Source organism: Stigmatopora argus, chromosome 10 (assembly GCF_051989625.1).
Source record: "Stigmatopora argus isolate UIUO_Sarg chromosome 10, RoL_Sarg_1.0, whole genome shotgun sequence".
Classification (NCBI taxonomy): Eukaryota; Metazoa; Chordata; class Actinopteri; order Syngnathiformes; family Syngnathidae; genus Stigmatopora; species Stigmatopora argus.
This window is the reverse complement of record NC_135396.1, coordinates 10487556-10511312: the sequence shown is the minus strand read 5'-3', so window position 1 is coordinate 10511312 and position 23757 is coordinate 10487556. Positions and strand designations below refer to the sequence as shown.

The window sequence follows — 23757 nt, the reverse complement described above, 5'->3', positions numbered from 1 at the left end:
TAAAGTCATAAAAAGAGACTGGAGGAATAAAGTGTATCTAAGCCAATCATCTCTCACAAACACTCATACTAGACCTTTACTGTTGTGTGTTGATGTAAGCCATTAAGCTGTGTGGCTTAATGATGCCATCAGGTGCTGCTGCAGGTTGGTGGGAAGGCCTATTCACACCACACTTGCTTGATGTGAAGGGCTCGCAAGATGCCGTGCTAGGACAACTGCGATTGATTTTGGGCAAAATGCAGCCTATATACTGTAAAGCGGTCGCCAGGCCAGTCAGTCATAGGGCACAGACATAGACAGACAACAACTACTGTGCAATGGTGCAAACATATTTTAAAATGGTACCTTACCAGGAAATTTGTACTGGCTTCCTTATATGACTTCATCATCATTTTTTTGTCTGACTTTTTCATTAGGAGTATTTTGAGGCACAACAGCTGTATGTTACTACGAGCGGGGCTTTTCTTGAGCGCATTAATTATGTGTTTGTATTTTTGACTTTTGGTCCTGTTCAGTAAACATTGGTGACTGCAGGTTTAGAATATATAAAGACTGACTGACTGACTGACTGACTTCTCTTGTCTTCTCACCTCTAGACGTCGGGCACAAGTGTGGTGGTGGACATCTCAGTGATGGGTGAAGCGCACGGATTGATATCGGACTTGCTGGCGGACCCCTCGCTGCCCCCTAATACCTGCAGCTCTTTGAAGGCTGTCAGCAGCCTCCTCAGCACCCAGATTATCCTCCAGCCTCTCCATCGGCCCCACATGCCAACAATCGCAAACGCCTTCTCCGACTCAGAGGACGGGCCAGATAAAGTAGAAAGACTGGCCATTCCAAGGGTGAGTCTTCCTCTCAGTCCTTACTAATTATTTTGTCCCCCCTACTGTCTGACTAATGAAAGTGAATATCAATATAAGAGAACTGATAGTTATTTCTCGGCAAACTCCACAAACCCACTCTTGCTCCTCTTAAAAGTAAATCCTTTATGTTTGCTATTGTATATGTTGGGTAGCGGTAATATTATAAAACGATGATGAACATGCCACTGAAGAGCTTCTAAATGTTTTACAAGGCCACTGCTTCAAAATGTATGCAGGCACTTAAGACGGCATGGCAACTAAATAAAGTGTATGATGCAAGAATGGCCAAATGGGAAAGTAGGTTTAAACGCTGCCTTAGTGCACAAAATGGAGCTCAATGAGATGCTGCTTGGCTTTGGTTCACTGTTTATATACTGTTTGGGAGTTCTCATTTAGCAATGGGGACAGTTGATTATTAAACCCAGTACTGTTCCCCTGTCGATTGACTTTTGAATGGAACAGTGCCATCAATGAAACATTGATTATTTATAATGGAATTATATTGTTCTGGGCATCAGCTGCTGGTTGGCAACAAGCTCAGGGTGTATACTGCCTTCCACCCACTCAGGAGAGAAAGGTTTCATCTCACTTATGACCTTAATAGTAGGAAATTGCAGTGAGGTAAATAGATAAATGGATGCATCTTGTCGATTTTTGAAATAATGATTGTGGAATGTGTTTAGTTCTGCGTTTCATGCAGAAAAGACCATCTGTTGTGGGATCCTCTGGAAACAAAAAAAATAGTTTCACGCTACATTGGTAGGATGCTTTTTCAGTTATTTTAATGATGTATACCAATAATTTTCATAGCAAATGGTTTGACCCTTTCAAAAAGGTAAAGGTCATCAAAATAAAATCAATGTTGTGAATCCCAGCTAACTACGGGCACCAGCCGAAAGACACCCTGAATCGGTGGCCAGCCAATCTAAAAGCACAAGGATACTGACAACCATTCATGATCACACTTATACCTAGGGGCAATTTAGAGTTTTCAACAAGCCTACCCTTCATGTTTGGGGTTGTGGAAGGAAACCGGAGTAGCCAGAGAAAACCCACACAAGCCCAGGGAGAATACACAAACTCCACACAGTGAGGACCAACCTGGGGTCGACCTGACGACCCTAGAATTCCGAGGCTGACATGCTAACCACTTGGGTGCCGGGTGCTGTTGTATTTTTTTCCCACTGAATTTCAATTGATCCAACCCTTACATATAACCATATTTGAGTGTTCAATTGATGAGGTTGTATTGTATTTGTATTTTTGCATTGGCAGCGTCTGAGGCGGAGCCTTCCCCCAGGATTGTTGCGGAGAATCTCATCAACATGGACCACAACCACGTCAGCCACAGGACTACCTGCCATTGAGCCCGGACCTGTACGGAGAGACCGCTCAGCTAGCATCAAATACACCACCGAAACGTAATGGGAATTTCACTTATAATCGGGGATTGGAACAATTGTTTTAACTCTTTTGTCTTTATAAATGCAGTGAATCATGGAGAAACTCGGTCATGACAACCATCTCAAAAAGCCGTTCCATGTCCGCCTCCTGTGCTGCATCTGTCACATTAAACCACTTCTGTAGCAAACCGCTGGGAAGACAAGGTGGGTAAAAAAGTCAAACAAGAGTACAGGAATTTATTGTACACAATTCACAATGAGGCTTTTAAAGGCCTGTATATAACGTCAGTACAAAAAATAACATACTACTATGTATTTGGACAGACCTCCAAGGTATGAGTTCCTTGTAAGTATAGATGGTATAGGATAATCTTGTGCTTACAATTTTGTGGAAAAAACTTTGGAAAGTCAAAAGGACCTTGCTATCTGGTTCAATTACTGGCCTTTTGTTATTTTCTTATTTAAATAACATGTGCAACAAAACCCCCATAGACAAATAAAATGATTACTAAAGCTAGTCACTTGTGGAAATATAAAAACCAGTAAAATAACCTTGCCCTAAACACAAATGAAAACTAATTGGAAAACTTTGAGGATTTTCTCTTCCTATTCCCACTATTTCTAAGCATCCCAATTCTTGAATCCATGTAGTATCAGCCCTCATGTCTTTAATATTAAATGCATGAATTCTCTTCTACAGCTTTCACCCACACCTCCATATCACCTCTGGGCTCTCCATGTCCGTCACCCCCCATTCAGGGCACTCCTGTCTCCAGCCCAACTATCAAGACATGTTCAGTTCAGTTTCCTGAGATCGCCGGCCCGCTGACTGAGCAAACTGGCTGTGTGGTCTCCAAGAGCCACCACCGAGCCTTAACACACAGTCAGAGTGCCCCGAGCTCCACCACTCCTCACTGGCGACCTCCAGTACTCTGTAAGAGGTAAAAATAACTTCACACGCTGAGATGACAATAATTCATCACATTAAACTCCCATGCAGTAGTGTTTTTGAATTGTAAGGCCATTTCCACCAACTTTTGTGTTGTACTTAAAACCTTTGGGTTTGACATAAGAAAATCAATTTGAGGCAGGGATCAACACTGTAGCTTTTACCTTAAGATTTTTTCATATATATTTTATATACAACTTAAACTATATATGACCTAAAGCCCCCATACTTCTTTTCCCATGAATCATAATCTAATTGAGCTATTTTGGTCAAGAGCTGAGTGACCCTTTTTAAAATGTCACATTACATTTAATTGTCGACTTGAAATTATGGGACTAACAACCTTATTGGTGGGTATTTTTAATAGTACGCGGTCAGCAAGTCTGGGAAGGGTTCCCCTAGTAACAGATTAAACTAAAGTGCTATAGAGATAATTTGATAAATAATAAAAGAACTGTACAATACTGCTCCCCAAAAGGTGATTTCCCACTCCCAAAACAAACAACTATTTTTCCAAAACTCATTATTTTTGGTGTGTGGGACTCAGGTTGAATTGGCCATTCCAACAACATTCCCTCTTGCTCATTAATACCATACATTTTCTAACAAAAGATGAACTGATATATTATATCAAAATGAGACTGGAGTAACCGCCAGTGAGGAAATGAGTCACTTGATTTATCTGCATGAAGAGGAAAGGAAATGAGTCAGTAATCAGAGAATGATCAGAATGAAATAATGTGCATCCTCTGCCCTCTTTTCATCAGCTGTGGCAGGCCATTTAGCAATCGACTGAACCATGGGGTGGAATCTATTGTTAAGACAGACCGAATACCCCGTCCAGGTAAACAGTTGATTTATGCCTGCATGCATTTCAGATCCTTTTGAATATTAGCCACAAACATAACACCAACGGTAAAAAAAAGCTGTTTTTGTAGCTCGAAAGGGCCTCGTTAAGACTGCCGAAAAGACTCATAAATTTATAAGAAGACCAGTTTTTGCAATTATTATTATTTTTTTTTTCTGGTAACAAATACTTAGTAAGAAGCTTAATAATATTATTAAATAAAGGTGACGGTGGGCTGTTTGAACACTCTAAATTTGCGTGAGTGTGAATGGTTGTTCCTTTCATTGGTGTCCTCCGCCTACTGCCAATAGTTGGCTGGAATAGACTTCAGCACCCTTGTGACACTATGTGAATAAGCAGAAGGGAGAATGAATGAATAAATAAGGATACAAGCTGATTGCGCATTCCTCACAGATGAGCGTGCTGTCACCTCATCAGACTATGACAGCACCTATGACAGCACTTATGAGACCAACCACAGTGACAGCAGCGACTTTGCACAGAATGAGGAAGAGGCCGAAGTAGGAAAGAAGCTGTCTGAGACAAGGGAAGGCTGCTCAGAGTATCCATCGGAGGGCATCGTTTTGCACCCTTTGCTGCCATCCCCTGAGGTTAGCAAACAGTTTTCATTTGATGGTGAGGCCAAAACATTGTTGATCTAATCTTGTTATTTACCGTATTTCCCAAATTACAAGTTAATAATTTTTCATTGTTTTGCCTGTACTGATAGTGAAATGATTGATAAATATTGATCCATATATAAGGCGCATGGGATTCTAAGGCGCACTGCCGGGTTTTCAGAAAATTGAAGTTTTAGGTAGAGAATTGAACTTTTAGTTGTAGTTACAGAATTGAACTTTTAGTTGTGCCTTGTGGTGTGGAAAATACAGTAGCTATTTTGTTTACAAGCAGTAGGAAAATGGATGGATGGTCATAATATGTTTGATTTTTTAATGTGACATTTTAAAATTAAAAATTCACAAAAGATGTGAATGCTTGTTTTTCTTTATTTTTTATAGGTGTACTTAGTCATAACACTGAGATATATTACTATTATTATTATTTTTTTTACAGAAAGTATTGGAATATTTGCAGGCTGTTCAGCATCAGCAAAAAACACTGGGCATCTGTTTGCTGGAATGGCTACGAGGCTCATTGATTTAGGACAGGCGGAAGTGTCAGCTAAAGCAAATATTTATCCCCAAATTCTATCTAGAGAATTCAAGTGCTTTGCTCCCACCAGCTTGCTCTCACTGCTGCTGTTGATAGTTTACATGCTGAAACTGTAAATTTACTTGGCAAATTTACAGGTTTAGATTCATGATGAATGGAAAAATGTAACATCATGGTTGTGTATAACCACATTGTGTCTTCTTAGCTATTTTCTGGCTGAGTGGTTCACATACATCAGTGAGAATTATTTGGGCCTATGGTAAAGTATAGTATTGTTGTAAAATAATTCACGTTAAAATTGAGTTTGTTTGAAAAATAATACTTTTAGAAATAATTTATGCCATTCTTTCTTTATCTTTTTTTCTTTTCTCAATCCTTAGAACAAGCTAGTCCTGGCCAAAGAACCTATGGTGATGCCAGGGTTAGATCCTCTTTTGAGTCAACTCAACAAATGGAATTTTCCAATTTTCAGTCTTGTGGAGAAAACTCAAGGAAAAACGGGTTGCATTCTCAGCCAGGTAAGGACAAAGCGGATGTGTAATCTTTGTGGCATTTAATTAATGGCAACATATCCATATCAATGAAAGCAAATAGGAAATTTGTGCATTGGCTGAAAGATAAGTAGACAGGCAGATAGCAGGAACAACAAAATGTCACTATAGTCAAAGGGAAGGGTTACATTTGTAAAAGAGTTGCCATGAATCTTAGAAAACCACAATATGAAGGTGATTCACTAGAATAATTCAAGTAAAAATTGACATGTAATATCTAATGGTTAAATAAAAGAAATGAAATACAACAAAATTAAATACAACTGTGATTTAAATACACTACAGCGGATCCTGCCACATATTCATAAATGTAGTCACTATATTTTTTTCTGACCATGTCAATCAAAACTGACAATTGTTAGACCTAAAAATTTACCTGAGGCAGGTTTTTGGACAATCAGAATAAACAACAAATATTCTGCAGTAATGACACTTTTTTTAAATTGTCTACTACATCCCAGGTATCCTACAGGCTTTTTGAAGACTCAGGTCTGTTTGAGACTTTCAAGATTCCCGTCATAGAGTTCATGAACTACTTTCATGCTTTGGAGAACGGTTATAGGGATATTCCTTGTAAGTACAATTTACGTCAATTTTACCTAAATTGCTTTCTCTGTGAAACATAAATTCTTGAGGACAGATGGGAACATAAAAAATCACACGTCTCTCATCTTATCAAATACAGAGCATTAACAACTTTGTTGACAAAATATTATGTAGTTTTTGACTGCTTAATGTGGGTGAATAACAGCTAAACTAAACGAATTTATTATGTATATTATTCCCATGCCATGTCCCAAATTCTCTTTTTTTCTTACAATATTTTTATATTTTTGTAATTCATTACATTTTTCCCCACATACACCCCAAACTATGGTAGGACTGTGAGGGAATAGTTGTACAGCTTGTAAAACGGATAATTAGTTGGAACGACTTCAGCAGAATACGCAATCCATAATACACTATTGATCTGTTGTATACATAAGATATCTTCAACAAAATGCTAAATCTAAATTTGCAGTACATTTTCAATTCTAATTAATACTATGGGTCTGTATAATAATAACAACAATACGTAATAATAATAATCGAAAATAATAATAATAATAGTAATTAAAAAATAATAATAATTGAAAATAATGATAATATTTTTACATTATATTATCTTACATTTCTCAATTTCTTGGTTTACAAATAAGCACGTTTTAAAATTGCTCTCAGCCTCACACAAAGAGTTTACTACTACCCCACTGTTTTGAGGCTGTACTTCATGGATTTACTGCCCTCTGCTGCTCGGTACAGATCACAACAGAATTCATGCCACTGACGTGCTGCATGCTGTTTGGTACCTCACCACTCAGCCTGTGCCCAGTTTACCCTCTCTTGTGACTGAGAACGGCATACACAACGGTGAGATGCATTTCTTTGGTCGCGTCCCAATACCACCCACGAATCCGAGCAAAATCTCAAGAGACATCTTTTATTTTTGTTTTGTCTCTTCGCCTGAAGACTCAGCAAATGGAATAACCCCTGGTACTACGGCCTTTCTGTCATCCAAGAGGCATTCTTTGCTGGAAGACGGCTATGGCTCATTGTCTGGCCTAATTCCAGGCCTGGAGCTGATGGCCTTGTATGTAGCTGCTGCCATGCACGATTATGACCATCCAGGAAGAACTAATGCCTTTCTAGTAGCAACCAGTGCACCACAGGTAATTGAAAAAGGGATTTTGAAATATAATCACTACATTTGAAGAAGGATATACTCCGGGGCTTTACCCCTTACATAGGTACGTGGATGATCCAACATTTTTTTTTACCCTTAAGTTCTGTAGACGGTGGCCAGGTGGAAGAGTGGTTAGCACGTCGGCCCCACAATTCTGAGATCGAAGGTGCAATCGTAGGTCCAGACCTTCCTTTGGGGAGTGTGCTTGTTCTCCCCGGGCTTGCATGGGTTTTCTCTGGTTCCTCCGGTTTCCTCCCACATCTATAAAACATCCATGGTAGCCAGGTTGAACACTCTAAATTGCCCCTAGCTATGAGTGTGAGTGTGAATGGTTGTCCGTCTCCTTGTCTCCTGCGATTGGCTGGCCAACAATTCAGGGTGTCCCCCGCCGAGTCTCTGTAGTTTGCTGGGAGAGGCTTCAGAACCCCCCGCGATCATTTGTGAGGATGAGCGGTACAGAAAATGAATGAGTGAAATTCTACAGACATGTTTGAACTTAGCCACCCGATGGGGGGTTCTTTCACCTGACTTCAGTACAAGCAGTGGGGGACCAATTCTCACTGTGGGGAGGGAGGCAGCAGGCACTGTGATTGTGAGCACGAATGGTTATCTGTCTCTATGCGTGTCCCACAACTAACTGGCGACCAGTCTACGGTGTAGTCAGTGTATTGTCTGACGTCAGATAGTATAGTCTTTTGTTAACTATTATAGATCAAATGCACACAAAAAAAAAACCAACCGGGTGCATGTGTGTGTGTGTGTGTGTGTGTGTGTGTGTGTGTGTGTGTGTGTGTGTGTGTGTGTGTGTGTGTGTGTGTGTGTATTTTTTAGTAACACAATGATTTTAAAGCTTTTATGTGAGGAGAAATCAACTACATTTCTAATTAAGAATCTTTTTCAATGTAGGCTCTTCTATACAATGACCGTTCTGTCTTGGAAAACCACCATGCTGCGGCAGCATGGAATCTCTTCATGTCTCGTCCAGACTACAACTTCCTGGTTAACCTTGAACATGTTGAGTTCAAACGCTTCCGATTCCTTGTCATTGAAGCAATCTTGGCCACGGACCTAAAAAAGCACTTTGACTTCCTTGCAGAGTTTAATGCCAAGGTAAAAAAAAATAATAATAATAATAATTGGACAATGCCACACAAGGTCCATTGCATTTTACTTTTAAGTTTATTATGGTGTTTAAAAAAATCAACACAATCTGATAACACATTTTATTTTAGTGAGTAATATGTATTTTACATTGTACAGTTTGTATTAAATGGGTAAAAAAATCAGGGGGAAGTTCTTCACACATCATAACAGAGGATCTCTTTTTTTCACGTATATGTACACAGGTGGGCGACGAAGGAATGTCTGGTATTGACTGGACAAACGAGAATGACCGATTGTTAGTGTGCCAGATGTGTATTAAGCTTGCTGACGTCAATGGACCACTCAAGTGTAAGGAACTACACTTGCAATGGACTGAAGGGATTGTCAATGAGTTCTATGAACAGGTATGATTATAAACCTCTGCAATGCTTAGGCTGTTTTACATTATTGAGCTATAGATCATCTACAGCTTGGTAGAAAGATTTTCATCAGACAGGGGCTTACTTTCTAAATGAATAACATGGCCTTGCAGTTATAAACAGCGCACACTGAATTAGTTTATTCAGATGTGTAATGATATGGCATCACTAGAAGCAATAAATCCTCCTTAATTAAAAATGTGTATTTTTTTTTACTGAATAATGTTTTCACTATTCTGTTATTTAGTGACAGATTACTGTTAAGATTAGCACCATTTACAGATTCCAGAATTGGAACGTCTGTCGTCAACAGAGGACACTGTTTCAATAGGAAAAATATATTTGATCCAATTTCTGCTGCAATTTTTAGATTAGATTAGATTAGAATTTTATTTCATCCCATATTGGGAAAATTTTAATATAACACTTACATTTTGAGAATTGGAGAAGGTTAAAGCAGCCTTTTATTTTGTTGAATTTAAACATTTTTCTTTTTGTTTGCTCCCAATTGAAAAATTGAAAATAGACATGTTTATGTTGTCTTAAAATTGTGTATTTAAATCTTTGTGAAGGAAGAATTTCTCATGAAAAACACATGTTAGATATTATTAGGCAGCACGTATACCCAATAAAGTGCTTGGTAAGTGCATTGTTAATATCCTCCCATGTTATTGTGTGAAAGTGATTGTGTATTACTCATGAACAATAAGAATGGAAATGCTTCTGATTGCTCATGCAGTTATTTCTATCCGGTTCTGATTGGAATTGCAGTGTATACGTGGAAACAAATCTTGCTCTTAAAAAAACACGTGTTTTAATTGGCTTTTTAAGCATTGATTCTAAACTGTCACTGAGATCTGCCTTTTTTTGCATTTGAGGAAGCTACTGTATATGGAAAAACAAAATTATGAATAGATCTAATTCACAATTTTCCCCATAATGTACTCAAGAAAGAGACAATTGTCAAAAACTTTACTGACAGATATGATATCCTTCTAGCCATTTGTATTTATACATGTGTGTGACAAATTGTACACAAATTCCTTTTGGGCATGACTTCCAAAGAAAAACTGTCTTTGTGAATAACTGATGTTAGGCGTCAGGGTAGGAAACTTGCCTTAATGTAGCATGCGAGACGATTTTTGTATGAAATATATTTATATACTCATACGTATGCTCAGCATGTATTTTGTTTCTTTTGGGTTAATGAAGGGAATACTTGCAATCATTGTAATTTGGAACATCATACAACAAAACAAAGTAATACATCATTAATTATGTGTTACCATTCAGCCTCTGATACAGTAATTACCAACCACTGCCTGCCATGAAAGTTCATTTGAGGCGGCGCAGAAAATTATTTATCCATCGGTCCATCTATTCATCCAGGTTTTATGTTGCCATAGCAGTCTGAGCCAAAATGCCATTGTCGTGCATAAACATGAACTAAAAACACATTAGGCTTGGATTTTATGTAATATTTTAAAGTTCAAATAACAGATTAAAGCAGTCATCATAGCTACGTGACTATGCATCCATTGTGCAGCTGTGTCTTAAACCGTTACAGTACAAAAACAGGAAGGCATGCAAAACAAAGAGCTCAAAGAATAAAGGAGAAATAGCTAGGATAGTTCCACTATAAAATTTCTTCATTGTGAATGATTTCTTGTTATAATCTCTGAGAATCAATGTACCCGGTATAGTCACAAACATATTTTCTGATTTTCACTATATTGATGCAGATTCCAATTTTCATTCATTCATTTTCTCTACCGCTTATCCTCACAAGGGTTGTGAGGGGTGCTGGACGGACAGCTATTCATATTCACACTCATACTTAGGGGCAGTCGAAAATGTTAAAAACGCACACTTATACACTCATCTCATCTCATTTTCTGAATCCTAAACTTATACGCCACAAATTAATTTCCAATATTATTAAGTCAAACACTACATGTTTATATTCTGTGTAAAAAGACGTGTACTTTTCTTTGTATCTGTCATGAAATCAGACAACTGTCCATAAACATCTGATTTCCATGACATTTTCTCCCTAAATGTTTATCAGATGTTTACATTTCTTATAACGTTGTACACTACACTACTAGTACACTAACATTGAAAGCCAATAACTTTAGAATTTCAAGAAAACCATAAGCACAGTATTTGATCCACATGAAAGTAAACCTTTATTAATAGTAGTTTGCCCATTTCTAGGGGGATGAGGAAGCAAGCCTGGGCCTTCCCATCAGCCCATTCATGGACCGGTCAGCACCACAGCTCGCTAAATTACAAGAGTCCTTCATCACTCATATCGTGGGTCCCCTCTGCTCCTCGTACGATTCGGCCGCTCTAATGCCAAGTGACTGGGTCGACTTGCCTGAAGAGCAGGAGGAGCCAGAAGAGGCTAAGGAGATTCAAGATCTGACAGAGCAAGAGGGAGATTTGGGTGAGGGAAAATACAGCTCTCGATTCTGACCTCTGCCATATGTAAATCTCCCTTTGGTTCCTATTTATCTCCACACGTAGTAAGTTTTGTCACCATTTTCTACTTCTATTTCAAAAAGGCTTCCAATAACTTTCTTGGTATTTGATGATTGGTTGCTTAATTGCGGTACTGCATTTGATGTAATTTGATGAAAATGGTTTTTGTTAGGCGCCCCGGTAGTCGTTAGCGTGACGGCCTCACAGTTCTTCCCAAGTGGGTTCTTCCTGTGGGAAGTTTGCATATTCTCCCCGGGCTTGTGTGGGTTTTTTCTGGGTACTCCGGTTTCCTCCCACTTTGCTAAAACGTGCATCAAACGTTGATTGAAAACTCTAAATTGCCCCTAGATTTGAGTGTGACAGAATGGCTGTCTGTCTTCTTAAGCCCTGCGATTGGATTGACACCAATTCAGGGTGACAACACCTGGTGTGCATAGTTGGCTGTGATAGGCTCCAGCACCCCCCACGACCCTTGTGAGGATAAGCAGTATACCTCACCGGCCAAAGAGAAGGCTCATCCCTCGAGCTATGCTTAAAGAAAAGTAGAGGCTACATACCACACTATTATATGTGGTTGTCAGTTTGCCAACTGTCAACCATAAAGCCAACACTGTGTAGGAACCATCTGGGAAAGGAAGTGCAGTTTATCAGAATAAAGTTATCCAATCCAATCCAATCCAATACTTTAAAATAGGCCAGGGAGCAGGAGGACAGAAACAGGGACTGGGCATGAACTGAACAGACCCATTCCAGTCCCCCTCGTAATTCTGTGGTATAATACCTACATTCGTGTCCACAGATGGCTCATGTTACAACACTGGAAGGTATACTTGACCCTGACACAGATTTCTGACAGTGATATCTGGTCATTGCAGGTGTTTGCTTCAACTGTGGATATCGTGTATCATTTTAGTGTACTAGAGTTGGGGTCAGGAAATTATTCCACAAAGGGTTTTAACCCATCAGGATGACACCTTTCTCACCAATCTGTTGTCTTAGTGTATTGCAGTCAGGTTCTTCCTTTTTCAGCAGAAACCTAATTGGTTAAACTGTTGTGCTGGATTGGTTGGAATAAAGACCAACCCCCACTGAGCACTGTTTTGCCCACCCCTGTTAGATGCTAGAGAATTTGGTTGGATTGGGAAAAGTGTTTTTTAAATAGTGTCTGAAAACAAATCTAGGTGTTTGACACATGAAACTGAAAAATCATTAGGATGGCTATTTCTGAAACATGTCATGTCATTTCTGTCCCACAGTAAGGCAAACGACAAAGAAAGAAAGCAGGAGAAAAGTGTTCTGCCAGATCACGTCACACCTTTTGGAAAACCATGAAATGTGGAAGAGAGTCATTGCTGCAGAAGCCCAGGAGGAGGCTCTGAATGAAGACCCTAACTGTCTTAGCACATCTACCGACCCAATTACAGCCATACACGAGGAAGAAGAGGAACAAACAAGCAGAGAGGAAGATGATTTGACTGAATGCTTTGATAAAAGTGAAGAGGCACCAGCTATAGAAGACGAAGACGTCCTTTTACAATCAGAAACTAAAGAGGAGGAATCTGAGTGATAGTATGTAGAATGACCGCCTTTCAAACCGGGAATTCATTGAACCGTGGTTTGTTTGCTCTCCTAACTTGCTATGGCAGCCAGCACATCACTTTGACACAACACTGTAGATGATTTTTGGGGTAATTTGTGCCTAACCACAACAGGGTTTATGACTAGACATAGTGGGTGGAGCATAAGATGTGTCTTCGATGGAGGACAAATAATTTATGTCATTCATCATATCCAGAACTTAACTAGCCTGACCATTCTTCCCGATATGCAGATCAACAGTGAGTAATACTGAACAGGGTGAGTAAGAAATGTTCCAGAACTTGTCTCTTAAAAGCTATATTTTCAACACAAACAAGCATTTTTGTGGCAGGGCAATTTCTGCTCACAATGCCCTCAAGTATTTCCTTGCTGGAAAAAAACATGTCATTAATTTAGCAACCTCTCAGCTAACAAGGTAAACGACATCAGTCGGAGGATCGTAGTCGAATCCTTCCTGGAGCTCAACAAAGTGGAAGTTTCAAGGGGGGGAAATATTTGAAATGATATCCAGATATCTGATATATTGTCACAATAATCATTTCACTTTTCTGCCACTGCTCACATTCCATCATGTTACTCTTGTTGCTTCTAGCCTCCAAAGTTCAAGTTGACTTCCTCTTCTAGACAATGAGATTAAATCCTGGGAAAAAGCCGTTCCAATTGAAGATGAAGAACATGAATTGGAGATTGTATTATCGCATGTTGTGTGAATGCGAGGTTGGAATTTATATTCGCATACAGTGCTAAGCCACAAACATGTTTTATACAGAGGACAAAAGAGGCTGTTCAACAAAGACCTCCCTGAAAGCTTTACCTCCAAACAAAGAAAAAAATATTCAAAATATTTTTTCTTTCCATCAAACAATAATGTGTTCACATGCACATTTCCACCCAAAGTATACAAACACATTGAAAGGTCACAACTCAGGAAGACAGAGGAACAAAACAAAGATAATCTACTTTATCAGCGCTTCCAGTTCGCTTTAACGACTATAAATGTTTTTACCACATCCGTATACTTGATACACCTCCCCCCCAAAAACAAAAAACAAACATAACAGTAACTTGATATTTGATCAAATACTTAAATGATCTGTACAACTCTAGTTCTTCCTTCTGGTTTCTGTGTTGTAAGAAATTACTATACTGTATGACTTAATACTTTTACGTCACGGCAGGGTCTTTTTTTGCTAAAGGAAAAAAAATGTTTGTTTAGTGCAAAAGAATTAGCAGTACAAACACCTGGACAAATTGTTAATGCGAAATCAAACAAAGAAAAAAAAGCCCTCAATGGTCACTGAAATAACTTAAAGCATCTAAGTTAAATTCAATATTTATATCGAGCAGCAAAGATTATAATTAATGACAAGCATACGATAATGCTACTTCATTCATCATATGTAGAGGAAATGTGGTCATGCTCTGCTTCATCTGGCACACAATATCTTGAATTTGTGCACAATTAAATCCTACAGGCATCCTGCAAAATCCCACTGCTCATTGTAGGAAACCTTTGGCCTAATTGTTGGTTATGGTCTATTGTTAAGAACACCTAAAACATTGGACTAATCTTAAAAGCGTGATCTAAATCTATTCTGGTACTGTATTTAAGCACAAGTTTCATGGACCTGAACTTTTCATTTCTATACCTTTAAGCCTTACCTAAATTACCTTAGTAAAAAGCTTCATCGTGTTTATAACATGCAAAGCAGATGACCGACTAATATAATACAAAGTGCCTCCGTCGCCATTACTGATTGACAACTGCTTTTCCCTCCTCCCTAGGACATCAGTTCTCGGACCGACCGCGGTCTTTGTGGTAGTAAGCGATGATCAGGTGGGCCTGGACACACTGCAGCATCATAATATAGCGTTGTGTAATCTGACTCTGCGATTGTTGGGAACGACTACCAAAAATTGTAGAGTTTCAGTCAGGCATATCTCAAAGCGAAAGATTAGATCCCCCTCATATAGTTCCAGATGCGATTGATTGTGCGACGCAGAGTTGATTAAGTTGTGTTTGAGTATTCTTTTCAGGTACCTATACCAAGACAGAGTAAACACCATTTAATATCTGTTAAAAGAGAAGAAAGGGCATTGTTTGAACCGAAGACAGCTCATCAATTTTCATGGTTAAAGTACCACCACTTTATTCAAGGCAAGTGTTATTAGCAATTCTAAGAAAAAATAGGACTCATTGACTTTATTAGCAATTCTAAGAAAAAATAGGACTCATTGACTTTCAATATTTTTTGTACAGTACTTTTCATTATCCGTTCTTGTATTTCAGTGACCATTAAAGGATATTATAATTTCAAATTGCATCAAATTTAGGTTCAGCTTTTGGTCTTGGTCAAAATGCTCTGGCAAAACGTGGCGAAATGGCCAAAAGATTTACCTCAAGAAGAGGAAAGCGAGAATCCAAATGTAGCATTTCTTTTTGAACCTTTTGTTATGTGATACCATATACAAACACAATAATATAGTAAAATACATCTATTGTTACAAGATTCTAATTCCTATACCGAAATTTGTGAAGTCTTGGGCTACCATTGCAATTTTACTACATTTTTGCCTAGATTTTCAATCAAGAGTAGCTGACCAATTGAAGTGTTTATTTATTTATTTTTAAATCTCATTCCACACCACCTAAAGGCTTTGAGTCCTAATTTTGTATGTCGCAGTCGTATGCTCCAGTGTAAAACGTGACTTAAGTAGATTTTCCTGGGTCTATATTTGTGCCTGGCACAAAATTATAAACTATATTTATCTATTTGGAAGTAAAATACTTCTCCATTCACCCATTATTTTGTTTTCTGCAACTTGAGTCTAGTTTTAAACTCAATCATTTGGTACAAAATTAAAATTTGTTTTCAACTATTGATGTTCCACTCTATATTCTACAATTTACTTTGTTCTACTGTTGTATGGCTAACTATCAACAACAAAGCTAATGGTGGCCTAAGACCTCTATTTGGTACTTTATGTATGTCAGGATACTTTTTTCCAAATACAAATGTAGTGCTCCACGTACTATACTTCATTGGAAATTAATGATTATGCATTAATCTATACTGTTTATCTTGTTCACTGTCCTGAAGGGGTGGAGCCTATACCCGGGGATTTGGTGAGAGACAGGGTCCCCCTTGGATTTATTGATTACCTCACAGGACAACATTCACCTACAGGGAAGTCTGATCGTTCATTTATTTTATTTTTTAATGGCGATCGGTTGGGGAAATTATCTGGATTTCCATGAATTTCCATATCTTCCGATACTCCCTCTAAAAGTAATGCAATGCCAGGCTGACATCTCCAAAGTATCTTTCATTTTATTAATTCAGTAGCATATGGGCAGATCCTGCATCACTCAGGTATGTAGAACAAGCCATGTCAAACTTCTGCAAACTTCAGTAAACATGATTCATAAAAAATCGTAAAAAAGTACATGTGATGATTAACAATGATAAAATGTTGTGGAATGCACAATTGTGAAGTAACTACTGATACTACAGCTGCATTTTGGAATTTTCGTTATTTTGTACGAGAACCATTTAATGACATTCAAACAAGACCAGTTTAAAAGATTGAGTAAACACTTCAGATATTTTTCCCTAAAATCTTGGAGAGTTCTGCATGGGGCCAAAAATATACGGAATATTTCCATGGCTTACATCACAGAAGTCAGATTTAGCTTTGTTGAATTTCAAAGACTGTAGGAAACAAGAGAAGAATTATTGTGAACTACAATTCCATCTGCGTAAGAGCATGCATGCTACTAAAGGTCATGTAGTATTATGCAAGGTTTTAACACTAAGCACTCTGTTATTAAGCATACTAAACACCCCTCACAAAATGCTTCAGGTGCACTTAGTCTTCCCATAAATGGTGACCCCTTTGTATTTCTATCCTTTTAATCGTTATGTTTGGAATTACTCGAGGACAAACCATATAGTGAGTTTCAGAAAAGCCCGAGATCTTAAAGTTGATGAATCCATGAAATCCACAGCACACTGCATCCATGCACTTAATGATTATTTCTCTTTTAGCTACAAACAAGCACATTATTCTTTTTGTCAAGTAGCAAGAAACACATTTGAAGATGAAATATAAATGCAATAAAAAAAAAAAAATACACATTTTGCAATTAAGCTTGAGTCATTAAGATGGTATGGTTTTAAAAAAAAATCATTGAGCAGGCTTGTTTGTAAAAATTGCCCTACTGTGACCTAACTATTTTACTCGTTTGAGTTTTTACAAGATTAATACTTTCACATTAATGAGCTTGATCTATTGCACAGTTATCAACATGCCCTTTGTGTTAAGGAGGGCTAAGCTGTGCAATGTAATGCCCCTGACTGCTTAAATATATGTACACACATGTACATATATATGTGTATGTATGTGTATGTATATATATATATATATATATATATGTATATATATATATGTATATATATATATATATATATATATATATATATATATATATATATATATATATATATATATATATATATATATATATATATATATATGAGAAGTAAAATTAAAAAAAACACAAAACCAAGACATACAAAAGAAATACAACATGGCAAGAAAAAAATAAGAATAATATGTTCCAGGTCCTGATACCTTGTGCCAAAACTATTGGGTATCATTATATGTGATGCACATGCATTAAGAGGTAGCCTATACCACACATCTTCCACTAAAGATTCTTATGAGTGTCTTGTTTGGCATAAATATTTAAAGATTATTTTTTGTTGTTGCTCTATTTAAAAAAAAACATTTCAATCTGACTAAATAGACTGCTGTGCATGTGTGCTGCCTCCCATATAGACGGAATACATGACTTTGAGCTTCAAGCTCTGTGCACTGTATATATCCTTCTCACTGTGCAGTATTATTAATGCCTCACTTTGCAATCTAACATGCATATGATCTTAATAGCACTGTTTCATCTATAGTGCTGAACTTGTATTTTCCCCAAAAGCCCCTGTTTTTGTGGGTCAAGTTGGACTGATCTGCCTCACAAACAGTGCTCTACAGCACATTAATGAAAATCACTTTAGAAAAAAAAAGAAAGCTGTGACAAACATTATTATTATTGATGAATGGTTCATAATGTTCATGCATGTTTCTCACAAAGCTGTTGTGATGCTTTGAAGGAAGAATGAGCTGCCTCATTCTGGTTATATACCAAATGAGCTCCATTGTGTGAATGCTCACATCCAGTCTTCTATTTTACATCATTTTGTACATTTACATTAGAGTCCAGCACACCATACTTTTTTGAAAATTACTGTGCTTGCTTCCGAATTAACCCAATAGTAGTTAGTCCAATATTTTTTTGTCTATAAGCCCATGATTTGAAGCAATCAATGGCAGCTTCTTATTTAACCAAAATTGTATTAGAATTCCATAGTTAGTGTTCAAGGGGTGAAAATAATTTGCTATCTAAACCAGCCAACAGTGGCTGCCTGATTTAGTTTTAGTTACAGTAGCTACAGAATTATAAGAATGAAGGACAGTTGCGTATTATTGCAACAATAAGGCAAACAAAATTTAAGGAGTAATGTCACGAGAACAAAGATTCAATCTTGGGAAAAAAAAGATAAAAGTCATTTGCATCATGTTGAAATTTTATAATGGTTAGTTATAATGTTGCAAAAGTGGAGGGGTGAAATTATCAGAAAGAAAGTTTCAAAATGGGCAGAACATGTATCATAAATAGTGTTAGGAGTATAAAGTCATAGTGCCATGGGTAACTATTATGTTGGTATCATAGTAATACATAATTAATGTCAAAATATTTTAGCACAAAGTTGCAATAATACCAGAATACAATTGAAATGTTATGAAAGATAATTAGAAAAAAATCACCATATGAAAAAATGGTATGGTTGGGAAAAAAAAAATATTACAAGCCTAATTTTAATTGCTCTTTTTAGTAGACAACACAGTAGTAATTCTTTGTTATATATATATATATATATATATATATATATATATATATATATATATATATATATATATATGTATGTATGTATGTATATATATATATATATATATATATATATATATATATATATATATATATATATATATATATATGTCTGGAATTAGTGTGGTGTACTACATGTAGCCGTGGGTGTGGGTGCATGCAAGACAAAGCTCTCAGTCTTAGATAATCCAATAATGACTCTGCATAGCTTCTGCATCAAAATGTGCTTTACTTTATAAACAACTTTTCTATTAGTTTCCCTTGCTAATCTTTTTGAATCTTTACATCAAACAGCTCCGGCCTCTAAAATATAGAACAATATTAATATTTGCAATACAAGCGAATGCTTTCAGTAGCTTTTTTATTTTTATGACAAATTCTTATACTTATTCTACGATGACCCTCTGGCCTGGTAGTTGAAAGTTATAAATTTACAACTAAAACAACTGCTCATCGAAGTGTGGGATTTTCTTTGAGGATTGCTGCAAACCTTATTATAACACACCAAAGAGATTGTTAAACTTTCTGATGTTAGTGATTTGAACAAAATGGTAAAATGGAATGAATTTTAGTCCGCAGTTCTGTGAGCACAATCGAGATCTATCATAATGAGCCTATTTTCCGTGAAGTGTTCCGTGTGCTGCTCCTTAAGACGCAAAATAAGTGAAATTTCATTCCAGCGCAGACCATGCTGCACATGTTTTGGAATTTGATAGACTAGTCTGTGCCAAGATTGACATACTGTGGCCATGAGGGTGTGTCTTTGCCGGTACTCGGACGTTTGGGCACCGGACGTTTGGTCGGCGGGCGTTTGGTCGCCGGGCGTTTGGTCGCCGGACGTTTGGTCGCTGGACGTTTGGGTCCGGGCGACCAAACGTCCGGCAACCAAACGTCCGGTCATGGTCTTGGCCACCCTTTTTCCCTAACGTATGGCTTCTTTACACTCCCTTTAAAACATTGTTGTGTTTGCATGCACTGCCTGTCTTCTACTTGGTAAAAAAAAACAACACTAGTTGGCTTTGCGGAATTTCATTGCAAACTTGTTATGAAGAAATGAGAGCAAACCTGATTGGCAGATTACATGACATGGGGGAGGACATGCAGATCTAGTAGGATCAGCACTGTGAAATGGGATCATAGAGAGAGCCTTTCACTCCTGTGGCTGTTTGACACCCCACCATCCTCTAAAATCTTGCCTATGCCCGTTTCATGATTTTAGGAATACAGTAAAATAAAGATGGCAATAAAAATCCTGTGCGAAACATTGCGTTATACAGTGATCATGAAGGTTGGATCAACAGCGTAGCCATATTTACTATTGACATATTTACTCTACTCAATTGCGAATGAAACATGTCGACATCCACCTCACGTCGCCAGGGCTGCATATGTTTGCCTCTGCCTTGAGCGTAATCCCTTTAGATTAGTGAAGGAACTATTTCATGGTGAACTAAGAAAGCGTGCCATTCGTCCGCTAAATCGTCACTTGCACAGGGCGTGTATGCGAGGACCGTGACCGTACGTTTCGTCGAAAGACGTTTGGTCCCCGGACGTTTGGTAGAACAGACGTTTGGTAGAACGGACGTTTGGTCGCCGGGTTCGCTCGCTGTCAAATTATGAGAGTTTACTGTTGATATTTTGATATTAGATATTTAGATATTAAACTCTCTCTCTCTCATGATTATAATTTTGAGAGCTGGTCTCAACTGTGACCGGACGTTTCGTCAAAAGACGTTTGGTCCCCGGACGTTTGGTCCCCGGACGTTTGGTCGACCGGACGTTTGGTAGAACGGGTTCGCATGCAATTGATAGATTTTAACATTGGGTGAATAGGGATTTAATGACTATTATTTAATAGTAATATTTAGGTCCCAACCTTCCATTTAAATGACAAAACAGCGTTTACATGGCCTGTGCTGGGCTCGTATGAAAATTCAAAGTCACCTTTTACTCAGGAGCACACAGTCTACGAAAATTGGGTCTGTTCTTTTTTTTCTAAACCAACCTTTAGCTTGGCTCAGAATCAGGCTGGTCTCAATGACACGAAAATTGGGCCCATTGTGTTAAGACAGGTGTTTTCATGTCTCATAGCATTTTTGTTGTTTATCAACAAAATCATTTTTTGTTGTTGTTTATTATTGTTTGTCGTGCCATACCATTTTCATATGGATTGTACGAATGGTACATTGCTTGTTGTGACCAAAACACATTTTTTTAGTAGGATTAGTTATGTTTATGATCATCTAAACTACTATAGCAGACACTTGCACTCACAATACACAACACGTAGCAATACTGATGGGGAAGTTGTGTGATCCACAAGTATTTGTTTCAGTGGAATATAACATTTGATTCCTTGAACTCATTTGACTTTGTATAGAAGAATATATACTGTACATATTTCAAAAGTATATTATATTAAAAAAAACTTTTAGAAAAATATTTATTTTTACTGTTTTGTAATTTAGACACAAAACTGTAGCTCCTCTATTGCCAGACTTACTGGAAGTGCCTCTTCAAAATGTATTACAAAATAACTATACCATACATAGGGAGGATTAGAATTTGTCACTAGCAAAGCAGTGTTGATGTTGTAATGTGACTATTATTGAATTACATGATTTACAAATACTTTGAGTGTCTTTGTCCTGTTTGTCCAAGAACACAAACAGTACTGTATGAGGTTTTTTTTTCTTAAATCACGGGATCGTAATACTTTATTCAGTATTTAATTTAGGCAATTCAATATGAACAAGGCATTATTTAAGTGGATTTTTGTGTTTACATGACAAAAAGGTACTACGCATCCATTACCAATCCGGTAAGTGAACATTTTATACACATGGCAGTACTATTTCCTTTTTAAAATGTTTTTTTACCTTTTCACAACTGTTATAAGGGTAAAAATGTTTTACTTTATGTTCAAATTTAAAAAAAAGATTTTATGTGGGTATAATTATTATAAAATACGTATAGACTAATAATCGCTGGATCACATTGGCCACATTTTTTCAAAATTAAATGTTCCCTGTTCTTAAATCACTTATTAACGTACAAAATCTCATTATCAAATGTTTAAATTAACAAAAAAAAAAAAGATTTCCTGTGGGGGTAAATGTTTCAAAATATAGACTAATCATAGCTGGACCACATTGGCCGCATTGTTTCAAAATTAGGTGTTCCCCGTTCCTAAATCACCCACTGACACCCAAAATCGCATTATCAAACTACAGCTTAGTTAAGTCACAAGAAGGAAATAAATGCCGAGTCATAAAAAGTGTTTGGAGCACAGGACAATGCCTGCTTACACAAATGGCAAGTAGCGTTCTGTTTGTCATATGATATTACTGCAGTAAGCCGTATCTAATCACATGACGCCACTTCTTACTATAGGTCTGTAGCCCAAAGCCATAGTCACGCAACTAAATTCCACAGAAAAGCAGTTTTGAGGTGTAACAATAATAATAATTTCACAACATGAGTTAATATAATGCACAATGATTACTGCTTCGCATTAGTAAAAATAATAAAAACGGGTGATTTGAATGCCGAATTATAAGGTGACCCACACATACATATATTTTTTTGCACCAGTGAATGTGAATTCATCAGTTCAAACCCTTTTGACATCAGTCAATTAGCTATGCTGTTGTTATTCTTTATAGTATTGCCTGAATATCCATTCTTTAAGTTACTTACTTGCTTCTCTCTGACTTTTCAGGTGAAAATGCATGGTAACCAGACAGGAGTATTCAAACAAAACTCACGTCATCAGTCCACGTTGAATGAACCACGTGTAACCACAGCAACGCAAAAAAAGCATTTTGTCTATTATCGGTCCACACTGTGCCAGCTGTGAACAAAGGAGGTCAACCACTGTGTTTTAACATTCATCATCTCTCAAGAGTGCGGGTGTGATATGAACATAAAGCCTAACCCTTGCAGGCTTGCAGCAATGTAAAATGAGGTGAAGACTACAAACAACGTCACCGAGCTCACCTGGTACAAACCATTCAGCTCATAGAGGGAGAAATAGTTACAGTATATTCTAACTACATACAGTAATTTACAGTGTTCAATCAGCCTACCATGCATGTCCCTGGAATGTGGGAGGAAACCGGAGTACCCAGAGAAAACCCACGCAGGCCAGGGGAGAACATGCAAACTCCACACAGGTGGCCGTGACCTGGATTTAAAACCAGGACCCCAGAGCTGTGAGGCCGACGCGCTAACCACTCGCGCCACAAACATTAATAATAATAATAATAATGATAATAATAGTAATGATGATGATAATAATATAATAACAATAATAATAGTAATAATAATAATGATAATAATAGTAATGATGATGATAATAACAATAATAATAACAATAATAATAATAATAACAACAATAATAATAATAACAATAATAATAATAATAATAATAATGATGATGCTGATGATAATAATAATTATAAAATAATAATAATAGTAATTATTATTATTCTAATGATAATAATAATTATTATTATCATTATTATTCTAATGATAATAATAATGATACATATTAATAATAATAGTAATACTAATTATAATAAATTTGTTGATTATTATGATATTGTATGTTATTTTCATGAAGTTGTCGACGAT

At 37.2% G+C, this 23757-nt stretch overlaps 2 protein-coding genes across 7 annotated transcripts in view; both read left to right on the top strand.

Moving 5' to 3' along the window:
• pde3a (phosphodiesterase 3A, cGMP-inhibited) overlaps positions 1 to 17255 on the top strand; it is a 34635-nt gene extending 17380 nt beyond the window's left edge. For 2 of the 3 annotated variants that reach the window (XM_077611826.1, XM_077611824.1), the window contains exons 2-15: positions 597 to 842; positions 2139 to 2284; positions 2355 to 2470; positions 2967 to 3207; positions 3983 to 4059; positions 4477 to 4673; positions 5616 to 5753; positions 6248 to 6359; positions 7089 to 7196; positions 7296 to 7495; positions 8416 to 8619; positions 8856 to 9017; positions 11250 to 11481; positions 12773 to 17255. In XM_077611826.1, coding sequence (XP_077467952.1) covers positions 597 to 842; positions 2139 to 2284; positions 2355 to 2470; positions 2967 to 3207; positions 3983 to 4059; positions 4477 to 4673; positions 5616 to 5753; positions 6248 to 6359; positions 7089 to 7196; positions 7296 to 7495; positions 8416 to 8619; positions 8856 to 9017; positions 11250 to 11481; positions 12773 to 13083 — 2490 coding nt within the window. In that variant the 3' untranslated portion in view covers positions 13084 to 17255. The remainder of the gene's footprint in view (positions 1 to 596; positions 843 to 2138; positions 2285 to 2354; positions 2471 to 2966; positions 3208 to 3982; positions 4060 to 4476; positions 4674 to 5615; positions 5754 to 6247; positions 6360 to 7088; positions 7197 to 7295; positions 7496 to 8415; positions 8620 to 8855; positions 9018 to 11249; positions 11482 to 12772) is intronic. The other variant, XM_077611825.1, reaches the window with a different exon arrangement.
• A 1960-nt stretch (positions 17256 to 19215) lies between these two features.
• The window catches only part of slco1c1 (solute carrier organic anion transporter family, member 1C1), a 29698-nt gene continuing 25156 nt past the window's right edge, over positions 19216 to 23757 (top strand). For all 4 annotated transcript variants that reach the window (XM_077612410.1, XM_077612411.1, XM_077612406.1 and 1 more), the window contains exon 1: positions 19216 to 23089. The gene's annotated coding sequence lies outside the window, so the exon portion shown is untranslated. The remainder of the gene's footprint in view (positions 23090 to 23757) is intronic.